The following is a 17,040-nucleotide window of genomic DNA, read 5'->3' as shown; positions in this document are numbered from 1 at the left end:
ATTTTTTTTTTTTTGCTATAGAATAACCTACACAGAGAAAAGTATACAAATCCTAAGCATATACCTCCACAATTTTCACAGACGTGGACACACCCAAGTATCCAACACACAGATCAAAAAGTATGAGGCTTAGCTTAAGGTTAAGGTTAAGGTTAGGGTCAGGGTTAGGGTTGGGGTTGGGGTTAGGGTTAGAGTCTAGTATGGTTACAATCTAGTGCTGAACATCTTGTCTCTTATGAAGATTATAAAATCAAGCGGAGGGGGCGCCTGGGCGGCTCAGTAGGTTAAGCGGCCGACTTCGGCTCAGGTGAGGATCTCACGGTTTGTGGGTTCAAGCCCCGCGTTGGTCGGTGCTGACAGCTCGGAGCCTGGAGCCTGCTTCGGATTCTGTGTCTCCCTCTCTCTCTGCCCCTCCCCTGCTTGTGCTCTGTCTCTCTCTCTCTCTCTCAATAATAAATAAACATTAAAAAAAAGTGTAGAACTTTACTACACCCCCAGAAAAGGCCCCGAGCGTCTCCTTCCTGTTACTACCCCCCACCCTGCTCCCAGCATCTAGAAAATCTTTCCAGGCGATTCTATAGTCAATGCTGAGAATCGCTGCCTTTATAACAATGGTTATCAAACTTGGCTGCGCATTAGAATCAAGTGGGCGAGTGTCTGCGTTGTGAGGTGGAAGGACAGGGACAGCTAAGAAGGCAGTGTGGTGCAGGGGAGAAGCCTGGGAGCCAGACAGGCCTGCCACGTCCCAGCTGTGTGACCTTGAACGAGTTCCTTCACCTCTCTGAGCCTCACCTGTGACATGCGAATACTATCACACACCCTGCAGAGTTGAGGCTGGGGGGGGGGGGGGGGGGCGGGGCAGGGCGGGTGGGATGTAAGTTCAGGCACATGTAGGGTCAGTATATGGCATCCGCTACTGTCCTTTTTATTAAAGGGGTACAGCCCCAGGAAGACTGAGAGCCCTTCTTTATGCTGATGGCATTTTCCAAACTGTGCTGAAAGGTACATTGTGCAAAAAATATTAGTTTGTGTTAGTTAAATATTGCATCCTGCATCCCCTCCCCCGCCCCGCTCCCCCCCCCACCCCAGGAAATTCACAATGCACACCAACGTATTAAAGGCTCTGAGAAGTCCTGTATTAAACAGACCTCTTTTGGTCAGTGTCACCTCTAAGGGGCAGTTCACGGGACGCAGGTATTAATCATGCTCCTTTTTTCACAGCTGGGGTAATGGGGGCCCAGGCAGCGCTCTCGGTGCAGACCAGGCAGGGATCTTGGGCGCCGTGCTCTCTGAACCCCTCAGGAAATGTAGAGCCGAGGAAGGCAGACCATGGCCCGTCTGACCCACTACCTGTTTTTCTAAATGCAGTTTTACTGAAGATGATCTGATCCACATCCCTTGATTTACAGATGAGCCAATCGAGGCCCACGGAGAATGACTAACTTGCTCAAGGTCACACAGTCAATTAGGGGCAGAAGCAGAACTAGATCCTAGGTCCTCCAAATCCAGGTATTCTCCAAAACACAAATCGGACAGGTGGGGGGAGGGGGGGTGGGGGGAGGGGGGTGTGAAGCTCCACGACCCCCCATGACCCGTGTCTCAGTTGTCTGCCGTGCTACTTACACAGGCGCGGCCCCCTTTCTACCACTGCACAGAAACCCCTGCCGCGTCTCTCCCTCCTGCTGCTTTGGGGGGGGGGGGGCCTCCTCTGCTTTCCACTTTGCATGGGGGACAAAGGCTGAACCTGACAATTGTGTTTATTTTAATTCTGTGAGAGTTGCAGTAAAACATTATTACCTTCCCGTCTGCCAGGGTGAAACATGAGATCATTTGGACAGGAACCTGGCAGGAGGCAACCTTTACCGGCTCGGGGAGAGTTTGCCAAACAAATGAATAGCACACGCAGGATCCTAGGGGGTTGTTTGAGACCACTTCAGAAAATAAATTATGTCCAAAGGTTCTCAGACTCCCTGAAGTACGTTATACAACAGTCACGTATTTGCAGTTTTCAAGTGTTTCTGTGTGTAGTCTGAAGACGCAAATAAAATCATTCGTATCGTTAAAATGGCCCCAGGGCGCCTGGGTGACTCGGTGGGTTAAGTGTCCGACTTGGGCTCAGGTCATGATCTCACGGTGCGTGCGTTCGAACCCTGCGTAGGGCTCTGTGCTGACAGGAATCCAGGGGACGGAGGCGTCGTACTGACCTCGGTTGGCCGAGGCATGCCGGAGAGCTAAAGGTTCATCTAGAAACAGCTGCGGGAACAGCGGGGCATAAACGGTGGCCTCAGGGTGGAGGCTCTTCCTGGGACAGCCAGACTACCCAGATGGCCTTTCCAGAGCGGGGAGATGCAGACTTGTCACTGAGGTGGAGGGTAAAAATAGTCCTGTGTGGGTGGCAGCTGGGCCCAGAGGCACCAGCTTCCTTGTCTCTAGAGCAGAGAAGGCAGCCCAGTTGACAGACAACTTCTCAGGCTCCTGAGGCCTCCCGGAGGCTCTGGGGGCTGGGGGAGGGGCGTCTTTCCCTAACAACGAAGCCCACCCCACCCCCCTGGACGCACACCAAGGGCTGGCAAGAGCTAGGGTCAGGTTTTAAGGTAGAGAAGGGCTTAAATCCTGGCCACATCAGCTACAGGCTCTGTGTCCTCAGGCAAAATCTCTCTCCTTTCAGAGGCTCCATTTTCTCATCTGTCAAATGGGGCTAATGGTTTCTCTCTATTAGGTTGCCACGAAGCTTACATAACAATGATAGCTAACCCACTGCCCTCTACAAGCTCACTCTTCCACCCCTCCCACGAGTGGTCCACCGCCAAGCACGTTCTTCAAGAGGGGCTCTGTGGAAAGGTCTACCTGGGCAGAAACTGAGGCCTCAAGACAAGAGCTGTGTCAGGCAGCCATCCTGGAAGCCAACCCTTCACCCCCAGGCGAGCTTTCAAGTGACTGTGGCCCCCACCAACCCCTGGGCTACAACCTCACAAGAGACCCTGAGCTAGAACCACCCAGCTACGCCGCTTCTGGCTTCCTGGCCCTCAGAAAACTGTGAAATCATCAATATTTGCTAAATTTGGGGATGAGCTATGATGCGGCAATGATAACGAATATAATTTCCCTTTGGGGGCTATTATGAGAATTGAGACGGTGCACAGCAAATAGCAAGGAGACCTACCGGGACCAGGGGCTCCAGAAAGGGCAGAAGGCAGGAGGGAGCCCGAGGCAGGAAGCCTCTGGCCAGCACCAGGCCAGGAAGGCCCCTCCTCCAGGACTCTGGGGAGGAGTCTGAGAGACCAGATACACAGACAAACAGGGGCCACGCCATATAGAAAAACAGAACTCTGATCACTACCTGTAGCAACAGCCAAGGAGGGAAACCACTCTCTGCTGCCATTAGTCTGGGAAGCCAACGCATACCCGTGTAGTAATAGCCCAGACGCAGCCAAGACTGGACCAACAGCTGACAGCTTCCCTCATTTTGCCCCTGCTTCCAACGTAGGACAAACTGGGAAAAGCCAAACATGCTCCCCGAACCCAATCACATAGGGCACCCCCCTTTCTAGCGAGCACATCCACAGGTTCCATGCCAACAGCCTCTGAGCAGAACCTGAAGCCTTCCCTCTCTCCCATTATAAAGATTTCCTATTCCTCAGCCGGCCTTCAATTCTCTTCCAAACTCAAGCGATGGGGGCTGACTCCCTTGTGGTAGCGAGCTCTGAAAACACAGCCTTTGCTTGCTCTCACGTGGGTGGTGAGAGTATTTATAGGTATATTAACCACTTTTTTAAGCCACAGACATCTTATTAGGATAGAATAGTTTCCAATAATTGATATTTTTTACTTTTGATAATCATTTATCAAAATTTCGTAACATGGTTACTTTGATCACATAATGACATATACTATCGCAAGCCAAAATTAGTTTTTAACACTTATTATACATGTTTTAGCTTATCTTAATAAATAAAACACTTTAAAGCATAAAACATGTTACATTAGATCAAACTTCTGTGGGGGTACAGAAATACATATTCAGAGAGAGAAAAGAATGATGCTAGAGTTTATGATCATATGACCTTATTGTTATATATTTAAATGGACTATAATGTTCTCAAGTTGCTACAGTAGATTCCACCGGAAACATTTAAAAAAAACCCATAAAGGGGTGCCTGGGTGGCTCAGTCGGTTAAGCATCCAACTTCAGCTCAGGTCATGATCTCACAGTTTTGTGAGTTAGAGCCCCGTGTCGGGCTCTGTGCTGACAACTGGGAGCCCGGAGCCTGCTTCAGATTCTGTGTCTCTGGCTCTCTCTGCCCCTCCCCTGCTCATGCTCTGTCTCTCTCTGTCTCAAAAATAAATAAAAACACTAAAGAAAATTTTAAAAACCGATAAAAACCAATATTCATGATATACTAGAAATTATATTCTCTGCAACTTTTTTAAAAGTTTACTTATTTATTTTGGGGGGAGGGCAGAGAGAGAGACAGAGAATCCCAAGCCAACTCTGTGCTGTCAGTGTAGAGCCTGACGCAGGCCTTGAGCTCACAAACTGTGAGATCATGACTTGAACCGAAATCAAGACTCGGGCATGTAACCAACTGAGTCCCCCAGAGGTCCCCTCTCTGCAACTTTTAAACTAAACAAATGTAAGCCTGTCTATATATAAGTACATATATATATATGTATATATATATATAAATATATAAATATATATATAAATATATATAGATAGATTTATGAGAAATACAGGTACAGAAAATGTTTAAAGCAAAAAGTATTTGCCGGCTGTACTAATGTATTTCTGATGAACTGGGTGGCAGGAGAGGTCCCCGTGAGAGGGCACAGGGTGACGCAGTGGAGGGGTGTTCTTACTAAACAGCACTGAGTTGCATACGGTTGTCCCTAGTCACCAGAGTACTGCTTTTTGCCACTTTTGTTCCTAATCATCTCTCAGCTGTTTCCATCAGCTATGCGGCTGTCCCTATGGAACTCGAGGTTCTATCTCCAAAAAGTACACTTTTCCACATTAGTATGGTGGTGACTCCCATTTACATTGGTTTAGCTTTGTAAAAGGTTACAATTTTCCCGGACTTTTAAATGCCAGTAATATCATTAAAGGATTATCAGAGTTTACCTAATACCAAATGTTTATCTCAACTATTTTAAAGCGAGGCCTAAAAAACAAACGGAAACTCACTTAATAGATCATTCAGCAACCAGGGCACATGTGTTGTGGGGGAGTCGAGTGCACTGACCCCTAATCTGACTACCGTGCTGAGATGTGCCCCACGTGGTCTCACGAGTGGGACTGTCGTGGGGGGGGGGGGGGGGTGTCAACATAGGAGTCACTGCCATCTTTTGTACAAGACTCTCCAATGCAGGACATATGACAGACAGTAAGGGTTTAGATAACATTTCCTTACTCATTTCAGTAGATACCGTGACAGGTAACCCTTATATTTGAACATTGCACCTTTACATAACCTCATTTTTGTTTTTAACAGATTCGTCTTGAAACAAATGCAAATTATTAGAAGACTTTTTTTTTTTTCCCCCAAAGCATTTTAAGACCTCTCATGAAATATGTACAACCAGGAATCACTTTCCTGGGTTATGAAGGAAATGCTGGGGCGGGGGGGGGGCGGGGGGGAGAAACCTTTCCACGGCTTTACCTAAAAGGGTTCAAAGTGGATACGGAGTAGTAAAAAGACATTTAAAACAGCGTCACTTACATTGGCACAGTGTAGGGCTAACGCACAGAAGACAGCAAACAACTTGAAGCTGTTCTCGTCCGTTTTCGAGAAGGCACTACCGCTCAGTTTGTTGACCATCTGCACCACGCCTATGACACTCCCCCGACTCACGATGGGCATGCACAGTATGTTCCGCGTGGTGTAGCCCGTGTACAAGTCCACTTCCCTGTGGTAGCGTTCGAGAGCAAAACACAAACACACACACACACACACAGCAGAAAGTGAACTATACATTCCGTCATAAGTCTCAAGTGAGTTTTGTGATTTACATGCTTCCATTACAAAGGAACTGTAATGGGGCCACTTAGCTTCTAAATTCAAGGACAGTGTGACATTTGGAAGTACTGAGCTAAAATCTTTTCAAACGCGTCCTAACCAATTTGTTCTTTTATTTTCAAGAGTTTTTCAGGACAGTCTCTAGGGGGCTTTCAGTTTATCATCCGGTGTTGAGAATCCAGCATGCTCAGGTCAACACAGACAAACCGGATGCAGAGCAAAAATATAATAAATTCGGTAAAATAGCGTTCTTTTGGACTTGGCTGTAGGCTATGAGAGATGTAACTTGCTAGCAAACAAACTTAAATGGGAGTTATCACCTTACGAATTTAGAGCAGGGGTCAGCACACCGCAGACTATGGGCCAAAACAGCCCTCTGCTATGTTAACATTTTTATTTCTTTAACGTATATTTATTTATTCACATGAGAAAGAGAGAGACAGAGAACGAGAGAGAATTAGAGAGCAGGGGAGGGGCAGAGAGAGAGGAAGAGAGAGAATCCCAAGCAGGCTCTGCAGCTGTCAGCACAGAGCCTGATGTGGGGCTCGAACTCACGATCCGTGAGATCATGACCTGAGCCGAAATCAAGAGTCAGACGCTTCACCGACGGAGCCCCCCGGGCGCCCCTGTTAACAGTTTTAATGGAACACAACCGCACCATTCTTGAATGGATTGTCACCACCCTGCAACACAGCTGAGGACTTGTGCCAGAGACGTTATGGCCCCAAATACTTACTAACTGATCCTTAATAGAAAATGTTTGCGGCCTCCTGATTTCGAGAAAATATTTTTTACAAATAGGACTCAGTTCCACAGACACAGCCAGGTAGCTAGAGGCAGCCATTCGTGCCTGGCTTCCTGCACTTAGAGTAATGTTTTGAGACTGATCCATATCGTAGCAGGTACCACGGTACAAATGGTCCAGCACCTCTCATGGCTGCGCAGTGTTCCAGGGTATGGAATATCCATCTTATTTACCCACTCACCAGTTCATGGATATTAGTATTTGCTGACAGCCAGTTTTTTGGCAATTGTGAAAAATGCTGTTTTGCAGATGTGCAGACAAATCTCTGGGTGGATACGTGTTGTTTTTCTGGATCCCTCGGAGTGCAGCCGACTGAGTGCAGTCAGTATATGCTTAACTCTACAAGAAACTGCAGAACTGTTCTCCACAGTGGCTGCACCTTTATCCATTTCCACCAGCAAAGTATGAGAACCCAGGCTTCTCCACATCCTTGCCAGCACTTGCCGGGGCCACTTTTTAAAAACTATCCGTTCACACTGCTGTGTAACGAGATCTCATCGTCAAATTATATCTCCCTCACATCAGGCATCTTTTCATGTGTCTAATGGCCATTCATGCATCTTCGTTTGTGAAATGTTTGTTAAAATGTGGGGTTCTATTCATTACAGTAGAGTATCCTATTACAATGGAAGAGTTGTTTACATATTCTGGAGACAGTATTTTGTCAGATTCAAGCTTTGCAAATATTTTCTCACAGTCTGTTGTTTGCCTTTTCATGGTTCTTAAAAGTTGACCCATAAAATTTTTATCTAACAGTTTTATAAATAAGGATATATAAATATTTTCAATGTTTAAGCGCTAAAATAGTAAGTTTGGGTTTTTTTGGAAAAAAACCTGAGATTTTCTACATGCTCGTAATTTATTGATAAAACATTACTAAGATAAAGTTGTGTTTATATACAAGTTGCACATGTTCGTCATTAATCAAGTTTCTGAAAAAAATGCTTACTGTTTATTTAATTGCCTCTTAAAGTAAACCAAATGTTTGAATTAATAGAACACTAACGTCAAAATATTTGAACTATTACTCCCTACCAGTCACAGCATCAATCTTGAGACTTCCAATTTTTAAGATTTGTTAAAATCAGATTATATAATTTGGTTTCTAATTCTCCAAAGAAACTCAAAACAAAATAAAAAACCTTTATAAGCCATCTGATATCCAACTTGAATAATATCCAATAAAAGCGGCAATCCATTGAGCCCCTGCTTTTTGTCTGTTGCAAAGTTGCCCCATCTCTTATGAGTATTTTCTCTAATTTTAGACGCACGCACACACACACACACACACACACACACCCTACAAAATAGGCATCAATGTACCATTTTAAAGATGAGAAAACTGAGACTCCAAGAGATAAAGTAACTCACTCCAGGTCACTCCAGAGTTAATTAATGATGGGACAGGGATTCCAAGGTAGGAAATTTCATCAGGAGAGGTTACTGCCTTGTAAGGTACGGTTTGATGGAGAATATGCCCAGGAAAAAATGAGAACACTATAATAACAATAATAAAATGATAATAATAATAATAAAAACGAAAGCAGCCTTAAAAGTTTAAACTGCTCCTGTATAAATGTGTTTATCGCATCTTAATCTCCTGTAGCTGGATAGCATTAGTGGTTTGGAGTCCATCATTTTATAAATATCTGAAAACACTTGAGGACTGATAAGAGAGTTGGTTCAAAGAAAGTGTCACAGAGCGCCCAGGAGGAAGGACCTCACGGCGATGGCAGGTGGGGAACTGGGGGCGCGTCATTACAGAGGCTCCAGCCAAGTGGGACGTGACAGAGAGAAGGATGGGCCGTAAGCTATTTCATACCTGTTGAAGCGTGGGTCTGCATAGGCATCTGGAATGTTCAGGACTTCCCCTGTTCTTGCTACCTGACCAGCAATCCCTTTCTCAATTGAAAATCTGCAGATATAAAACCAGAGGGACATGCTAATTAAAATATAGATGATGTCAAATAATTCGGAACATGGAACATTTCACCACCCACTAAAGAGTAAGCGAAAAAGCACTGTTTTATTTTAAATACTCGCACTAATTTTACGTTTACGTATTCAAAATCACCTTATTAGGACATAATACGGAAAGGTAAAGTAGAAAACCACTGCACGGTCATCACGGGAGAGCTTGTTGTAGGATATAATCCACAATACATTAAACTACACTGGGTCACAAGGTGAAATTGAACAATGAACTAGCAGTCTCCTCTCATGACCAATAATAATCTTTTATAGTTGCAAAGCACCTTATAATTTACGAGACGCAATATAAGTTTTCTTTAACTATTTATACCTATTTTTACTTATTTATTTATTTGTTAATTTTTAAGTAGGCTCTATGCCCAGTACGGGGCTTGAACTCATGACCCTGAGATCAAGAGCCTCACGCTCTACCGACTGAGCCAGCCAGGCACTCCTGAACATAAATTTTCTTAACGAATTCTCACTGTGGTGTGAACGGAAGCCCATAAGGTTCAGTAATTTGTCAGTACTCCTAAAATACTGGTGGCACAACAGAAACGAGGTCCACACCAGTACACGTCCCACCACACCACACATGTAGCCAAACTCATAGGTTACACGAGAGTTTACACCCGACTTGAGACACTATGCAGGACTAGGACTTGAAGGCATTTATAACACAAGCGCTGCCTAAAAATAACACAACTTACAACGTCTAGTATCTTTAATTCTCTAATTTGCCAAATTTAAAAACAGTCAAACTGCACGCTTTCTTTGATTACCCTTAATTATGTTTTGATATATCAGCATTTTCTTTTACAAATATATTCTCATTTTATAGTTTTCTCGTTGTGATATCATCATAGCTCATGCGCTCGTTTCAAAATTAGTTAAGAAAGATGTCTACAGTCTACGATATCTACAGATTTCAAAAGCCGGAAAATAATTTTCGTAATATTACATTTTCGACATTATAGGAAATCACTGTTCCTGAAATAAAGCTCAACTTTAAGGCTGTTCCCTAGGGGAAAAAATAAAAGGAAAGTCGACACAAAAGAGAATGAACTTTCTTAAAAGAGCAAAAAATGAACCCAACATTGCATAGAAAGCAAGCTTGTTTCGTCCTGGTTTTCTTGAGCTTCGAGCAAGACAAACAGAACAAATTAGACGGCTGTAGGAAAAGAGTGTTAGAACCATTTCATGATTTATGCCTGATTTTCCTGCTTGGCTGCCTCTGTCAGCAGAGGCCCTGGCGAGGCAGGCGCTCACATACACGGCTGGCATCAGCCGGCCACTGGAGCAAGCACGGCCGGCACATTCCCCTCACTGTCTCTCCCAGGCCCGTCCACGCAAACTTCGAGTGACCGTCTCCAAAAGGAGATCGATACCAGCACCGTTAAGGGACACTGAGCCTTCGGCAAGAGAACTCCCTTTACCTAAATGACTACGTGCAGACTGACTTACTGAGGGGCTAAAAAGCAAATACACCAGAAATAAAACAAGTAATAATAACAAATCTAAACAGTGCCACGACTTCGGACTGCGAATCCGTGAGTGTGGAATGCAGGGCCCGGCACAGAAGGGGAAGTGCTCAGGGGCAGGGGCAGTGGCGAGGCCTGGCTCGGGGCCACACGCATGTTTCTGGCACCTGATCCGCTCTCTTACACGACAGACCAAAGAAGAGCGGAACTTAGTTCGTGAGGAATTGTGTTTTCCTACGGCGTTTGCAACCACCAGAGCGCCTTACGCTCTTGCGTGGAAAAACAGTTGCACGAGACGTATAAGCAAAGGAACGCAAGGACGATCTCTGGGCGTCAGTGACGGTGCTCCCCGCAGCGGTTCAGACTGTGCGACCTGACCGTGCCAGGCACGCCTTACAGTCAGACCCCATTCCGTCCATTTAAGCGACGGCAGCTGCCACTTAAGGAACGAAGAAGGCTGTAGTTTCCAGATGCAGCGGGAGTGTGCTATCTGACTGACCACACCAGCTGTTCGGTTACGGACTCGTGTGCTTAAGTCATTCAGTCTATCAGGTCCATTTCCGCTACGGTCTGGACGCTGAGACCGCCGTCGGCGATACCCCGCCGCTCCTACACAGAGGACCTGCAGACTCCACGTGGGATGTTCCTTTACCTACCTGGGAGCACTAGTAAGTTTTTCCAACATGATTTCCAAAAGGACCGCCTCCGGAAGACGGCATTTCCAGGAGTGACGCTAAAGCTTCCTAGGCGCGGTTTCGCTGGCACTGCAATGTCATTCCCAGAAGTACTACCTTCAGGAGGCGGGTCCTGGTGGGAATGATATCACAGTATGACAAGTACTGTCAGCATACCTGTGAACAGGCACAGAAAGGTGGGTAACGGAACACCTGCACAGCCGCACTCGCAGTATAGGGACATTCTACTTCTAGCTGTACCTGATTTCTTTGGTCTTCTCGAAGACAGCTTTTCCTTCCTTTTCCTCTCCGATATCAAAAAGGTCTGAATATAACTCCTTGTTCTTATGGTCTACCTGGAAAAGTGCACAACGGTCGGCATTCACCGGATTTTTTGCATATATCTAAAGACAAACGATAAAGCGAGAGTGAGCCGACGAGAAATTCAGAGTTTAAAGGCAAACGTTATCAGACACAAATCTAAATGTCAGCTGACCTATACTCCACCTGGGCAGCAAATGAGCGCGGTAACTAAACAAATATGAGCATATAAACACTCTGTTAATGTGCTGACACCGGCCGGCACCGATATGGACAAACAAACAGCCGCGGGGTATGCACGTCGTGCTGTTGCCGACACCGCACGGGTCTCGAAGGGGCTGGAATGCAGTTACCGGCCCCGCCCCCTCAGAGCCCTTCCCTCACGCCGGTCCCTCTTCCAGAAACTCTGGGCTTACCCTCGTGCCCCCCGGGTGAGCCATTCTGCCGGGTTGGTATTTGCGACACATCGGTTGTGAACAAAATACGAAACGTAATCTCTCGTGAGGTTCGTATTCACATTTGTTGCCCCTACTTGCTGCACTAACGATCCTGTGTAATTATTACTAAGCGTTTCCCGGGTGCCCACATGTTTACACACTCCGGGTGCCTTGATTCACTTAATCCTCACGGTAATAACATTAAGTCAGGGAGCATTTTCATCTCCACTTTATGTGTGAGGACAACCGAGGCAGGAGGTAACTCCTCATCCACTATCCCATGGCTAGTAAATGGCAGACCGCGTGTCTGAACTCGTGCTAGCTATTTTCATGGCCTGGCTCTTGTAATAAAAACACCCTTTTCCATTTCTAACTGGAACACTCTGTTCACTTTGTCATTCACTTGTTCATCAGTCTCTTTCCGCAATTACTTCTTTAATGCTAACATATCCCACTGACCCTGCCGGGCCGGGATTACGGTTGGAGAATTCCGGCAACCTCAGACCCCAGATTTTAGACATGAGATTTATTCCTCGGAGAAAAAGAGCTGATTCTTGGAGAAAAACAGCCATCACAAAAGTCTGTGCAAGAGGGACATGGGCCACCTTGTGGCCACCGGAAAATACATAATCTCATGTGAAACTACTTTATTGGTTTAATGAAAAGAAGTCAGCATGGGTTAGATAGACTGGTTCATCTCATATCATATACTTGTCTTTATAGATTGTACTCATTCACTGAGTTCAGGCTGTGCCAGGCACTGATTTTACTGCATATTAAGATTATGAGAACTTGACAGTTTGTCTCTTTCCATTAGCCTGTGAGTTCTGGGACAGCAGAAGCTGCTTCTTTTTCCCACAGTATTGCAAATGCCCAGCACAAGGCCTAGAGTAGAGGTCAGCTAAGTCCATCAGGCAAAGCCAGGCCACTGCCTGTTTTTATAAATAAAATTTTATTGGGAAAGGATTATGTTCATTCCTTTACGCAATGTTTAAGGCTGCTACAATAGCAGAGCTGAGTGTCTGCAATAGCGTTTGGCCCATGGAGAGTAAAACTTTACCAGAAAGGTTTGCCAACCCTTAGGTTAAAACACATAAGCCTTCCATGACCCAAGAAGTCTCAATAAATATTGGAGGAAGGATGAACGACATCAAGTTAGGGAGACAGTAATGGGACTGTGTTTTGGCAAACAGAAGAATCGCCCATTTATTCTGCAAACTCATGGTATCTTGAACTTTTAAATAATAATAATGGTCCTGAACTATTAGTGATTACATTATGAAAAGCAAAATTTGCATCCCTACTGACTAGGTCATGTTAAATGCTTAATACTTTGGCACGTACTTATGTTAATAATTATAAAAATCTAAACAGAACGGCCAATTTTCTAGAAAAGTGAGTTGACAAGTAATTGAAAAATCTGAGCAGAAACAGAATAATAGGGCTCCTGGGTGGCTCAGTCAGTTAAGAATCTGAATCTGACTCTTGGTTTCGGCTCAGGTCATGATCTCACAGTGCGTGAGACTGAGGCCTGTGTTGGGCTCTGAGGGGACAGTGCGGAGCCTGCTTGGGATTCTCTCTCTCTCTGCCCCTCTATTTATTTCTCTCAAAGTAAATAAACATTTAAAAAAAAGAAGAAATAGAATAATACAGACAATTGAAAAATTGTCAAAGCATTATCCCCATAAAAGGCATCAGGCCCAAATGATTTCAAATATGAATCACTTAAGAATCTTCAACAAATAAATTTCCACCCTATGTTCAGAAAGAACACAAGTTTTTCGGTTATTTTCAAAGCCCTGCTATGCCACTGATACTGAAAATTAACAAAGATACTATAAAAAAGCAAATCACAGACCAATTTACCTTGGAACCCAGAGGAAACTCATAAATAAAAATTTCAGTAAATCAGACTTAGGAATTAACGTATTATAATATTTAAAAACTATTCAGAACTGTTCAGTATCATAAACTCTAATATTTCATAATAGCAATAAAACAAAGGAAGAGATGATGCAATTATCTTCATGTCGCCAAAAATGCACGTGAAGCAATTTAGCCATCCTTCACGATAAAAACTTTGGTCAAGTGAAACCGAAGACTGGATCCACACGCATGTGTGTGTATGTGTACGTCTATACCCATATCCTAAGCCCCTACAATGTCTGGCTTTGACAACCGACGGGGCCACACCTGGTGGACCCACAGCGCTATGGGAACCTGGGACACTTGCCTTAAGGGGCTCACACACAGACTCACTTGCCTCAGGGACCAGCGCACAAGCAGCAGTTGGAGAAGCTCCTAGAATGTACCTGAAGGAGATTCATTTGCTAATTTTAAAGTGCCTGCCAGATGGGCAGGAGCCCTGGGGGACACAAAAGCGCTGGTGCCTTTTCTGCACTCCCCCTGTACCTTAACAGTGCTGATGAGTGCACCCCAGAGGCCGTGAAAGCCGGTGGGTGCACCCCAGCCCAGCGCTGCCCGTCAGCCTCACTACCGCTGGTGGGCGTAAGCAGTCCACACAGGGGGTCCTCCTTGATCACCTGGCTCTGGTGGCCGGGGCGGGGGTGGGGTGCTTGCATCACCGGGGCCTATAGGACTGCGACAATCCAGGCTACCCCTCGCCCCATCCCCCCAGGGCAAGACACCGACAACAGACTGAAACACACCCCTCCTTCCTGTGAAAAAGGCCTGTGGACTTGTCACGGAGCTTCGACCTGAGGAGCCGTCGCAGGCTTGCCCACCTGGAGACCCCAGAGGAGCATCAGGGATGGTTGGTCGAGGACGCCATCTTCGTGCTCTCCTCGGCCCTGTCACAGCTCGCCAGTACCTCTCAGAAAAGAGCTCGTACGCTCGTCTGGAGCCCCAAGTTTTACAAACGTCCCCAGTTCAGCCGCCCTGGAGGCAAGCTCCACAGCTGAGGCCCACGTACGGTCGTACGTACCTCTGCATCCTCTAAAAGCTGCTGCCTGACGTTCTCCTCATCAGCCAGAAACAAGGCGCTGACACATCCTTCCACGTGTAGCACTGTTAGGTCTTAGCACACCCTTCACGAGGGGGTCTAACAAGAATACATCCGGCTGCTGAGATGACCGCAAAGGTGTGAAAGACCATCAGGCGCCAGGGGAAGCCGAACCATGAGGCCTGCACAAGGTGCCCCTGCAAGGCCGGGGGGAGACAGCTGTCTCACCTCGTACAGAGAAACAACACAGAGACGGGCGCCTGGGGTGGGGGGCTCTGTGGGTTGAGCGTCCGACTTCGGCTCAACTCATGGTCTCACGGTCTGTGAGTCTGAGCCCCGCACGGGGCTCTGTGTTGACAGCTCGGAGCCTGGAGCCTGCTTCGGATTCTGTGTCTCCCTCTCTCTCTGCCCCTCCCCCGCTCACGCTCTCTCTCTCTCTCTCTCAAAAATAAACATTTTTTAAAAAGGAAACAAACACAGAGAGTTGAGCAAAATGAAGAAAATAGAGAATATGTTCCAAACAAAGGAACAAGATAAAACATCAGAAAAAGAAAACTACTGAAACGGAGATCGGTAACTTAGATAGAACTCAAGAACGGTCATAAAGACGCTCACCCAACATGGGGAAGAGACCAACACAGTGAGAACGGACAACACACTCAATGAAAAGCTGAGAGCTTTTCCTCTGAGATCAGGAATAAGACAAGGATGCCACTCTCACCGTTTTTGTTCAACAGAGTATTAGCAGTTCTAGCCAGAATAGTGATGTAAGAGAAAGAAAAGGCATCCACATTCGAGAAAAAGAAGTAAAACTGACATGATTTTATAGAGAGAAAACCCTAAAGACTCCGCGGGCGCACACACACGCGCGCGCGCACACACACACACACACACACACACACAAAACCTTTTAGAACTAATGAACAACTTCAGTAAAATTGCAGGGTATAAAATGAACATACAGAAATCTGCTGCATTTCTATATACTAACCAACTATTACAAACAGAAATTAAGAAAACAATCCCATTTACAATTGCATCAAAAGAATAAAATACCGAGGAACAAATTTCATCAAGGAAAGGAGAGACCTGTATGCTGGAAATTGTAAGACACTGATGAAAAAAGTTGAAGACACAAATAATTGGAAAGGTACTCCATGCTCATGGATTGGAGGAACTAATATTGTTAAGATGACTGTATTATCCAAAACATCTACAGATTCAATGTAATCCCTATCAAAATCCCAGTGGAATTTTTCACAGAACTAGAACAAAGAATCCTAAAATTCCACACACAATACTGCAAATAGCCAGAGCAATCTTGAGAAAGAACCAATCTGGAAGTATCACGGTCCCTGATTTCAAATGATATGACAAAGCTATAATAATCAAAACAGTATGGTTCTGGCATAAAAACAAAATAGAGAGTCCACACAGATGGTCAATTTGTGACAAAGAAGGCAAGAATATAAATGGGGAAAGGGTCATCTCTTCCATAAAGGGTGCCAGGAATGCAAAGGAATGAAACTGGCCTAGTGTTTTGTAACACATGGCTAGACAGCCAGGATGCAAAGGAATGAAACTGGCCTAGTGTTTTGTAACACATGAAAAAACTAACTCACAATGGATTAGAGACTTGAATGGGAGACCTGAAACCATAAAATTACAAGAACAAAATATAGGCAGTAAGTCCTTTGACCCTGGTCTTGACAATGTTTTTTTTTTTTCTGGTTTGTTTTTTGTTTCTTTTTGTTTTTGGATCTGATTCCAAAAGCAACGGCAACAAAAGGAAAAGTAAGTGGGAATACACAAACAAGAAATCTTTTGCACAACAAAGGAAACCATCAACAAAATGAAGAGGAAATCTATTGAATGGGAGAAAATATTTACAAATCATATATCCAGTAAGGGACGAATATCCAAAATATGTAAAAAATGCATACAACTAAACAGCAAAACACAACAATCCAATTAATAAATGGGCAGAGGATTTGAACAGGTATTTTTCCAAAAAAGACATCGGATGGTCAACAGGTACGTGAAAAAGATGCTTAATTAACATCATGAATCGTCACGAAAATGCAAACCACAACCTCTATGACGTATTACCTAAAACTCTTGAAATCAAGAGTCAGAAGCTCAACTGACTGAGCCGCCCAGGTGCCCGAATTATGCCTCGTTTAAAAAAAAACATACAATTTGCGGTAGTGGGTGATTCATTTGGTTGAGCGTCCAACTCTTGATTTCACTTCAGTTCACGATCACACGGTTCACAAGATAGAGGCCCAGGCTGACAGCACAGAGTCTGCTTGGGTTTCTCTCTCTCCCCTTCCTCACTTGTGCACAGGTGTCTCTCAAAATATATAAACATT

The 17,040-nt window shown here is 45.1% G+C and overlaps 1 protein-coding gene and 1 non-coding gene across 8 annotated transcripts in view; both read right to left on the bottom strand.

The window, feature by feature from the left end:
• The window catches only part of LOC125158403 (cAMP and cAMP-inhibited cGMP 3',5'-cyclic phosphodiesterase 10A-like), a 60,732-nt gene that overhangs the window by 21,826 nt on the left and 21,866 nt on the right, over positions 1-17,040 (bottom strand). For 5 of the 7 annotated variants that reach the window (XM_047845396.1, XM_047845395.1, XM_047845394.1 and 2 more), the window contains 2 exons: positions 11,210-11,352; positions 8,645-8,737 (listed from right to left, as the gene is read on the bottom strand). In XM_047845396.1, coding sequence (XP_047701352.1) covers positions 8,645-8,737; positions 11,210-11,352 — 236 coding nt within the window. Of the gene's footprint in view, positions 1-8,644; positions 8,738-10,930; positions 10,982-11,209; positions 11,353-17,040 lie in introns of those variants that run through there. The other 2 variants (XM_047845391.1, XM_047845397.1) reach the window with 2 other exon arrangements.
• Positions 9,171-9,243, bottom strand: TRNAK-CUU (transfer RNA lysine (anticodon CUU)). Its single transcript has one exon. It is a non-coding gene; the product is annotated as a tRNA-Lys (tRNA).

Source organism: Prionailurus viverrinus, unplaced genomic scaffold, assembly GCF_022837055.1.
Source record: "Prionailurus viverrinus isolate Anna unplaced genomic scaffold, UM_Priviv_1.0 scaffold_35, whole genome shotgun sequence".
Lineage (NCBI taxonomy): Eukaryota > Metazoa > Chordata > Mammalia > Carnivora > Felidae > Prionailurus > Prionailurus viverrinus.
Note: the sequence above shows the minus strand (reverse complement) of the source record. Positions and strands in the feature narration are given on the sequence as shown.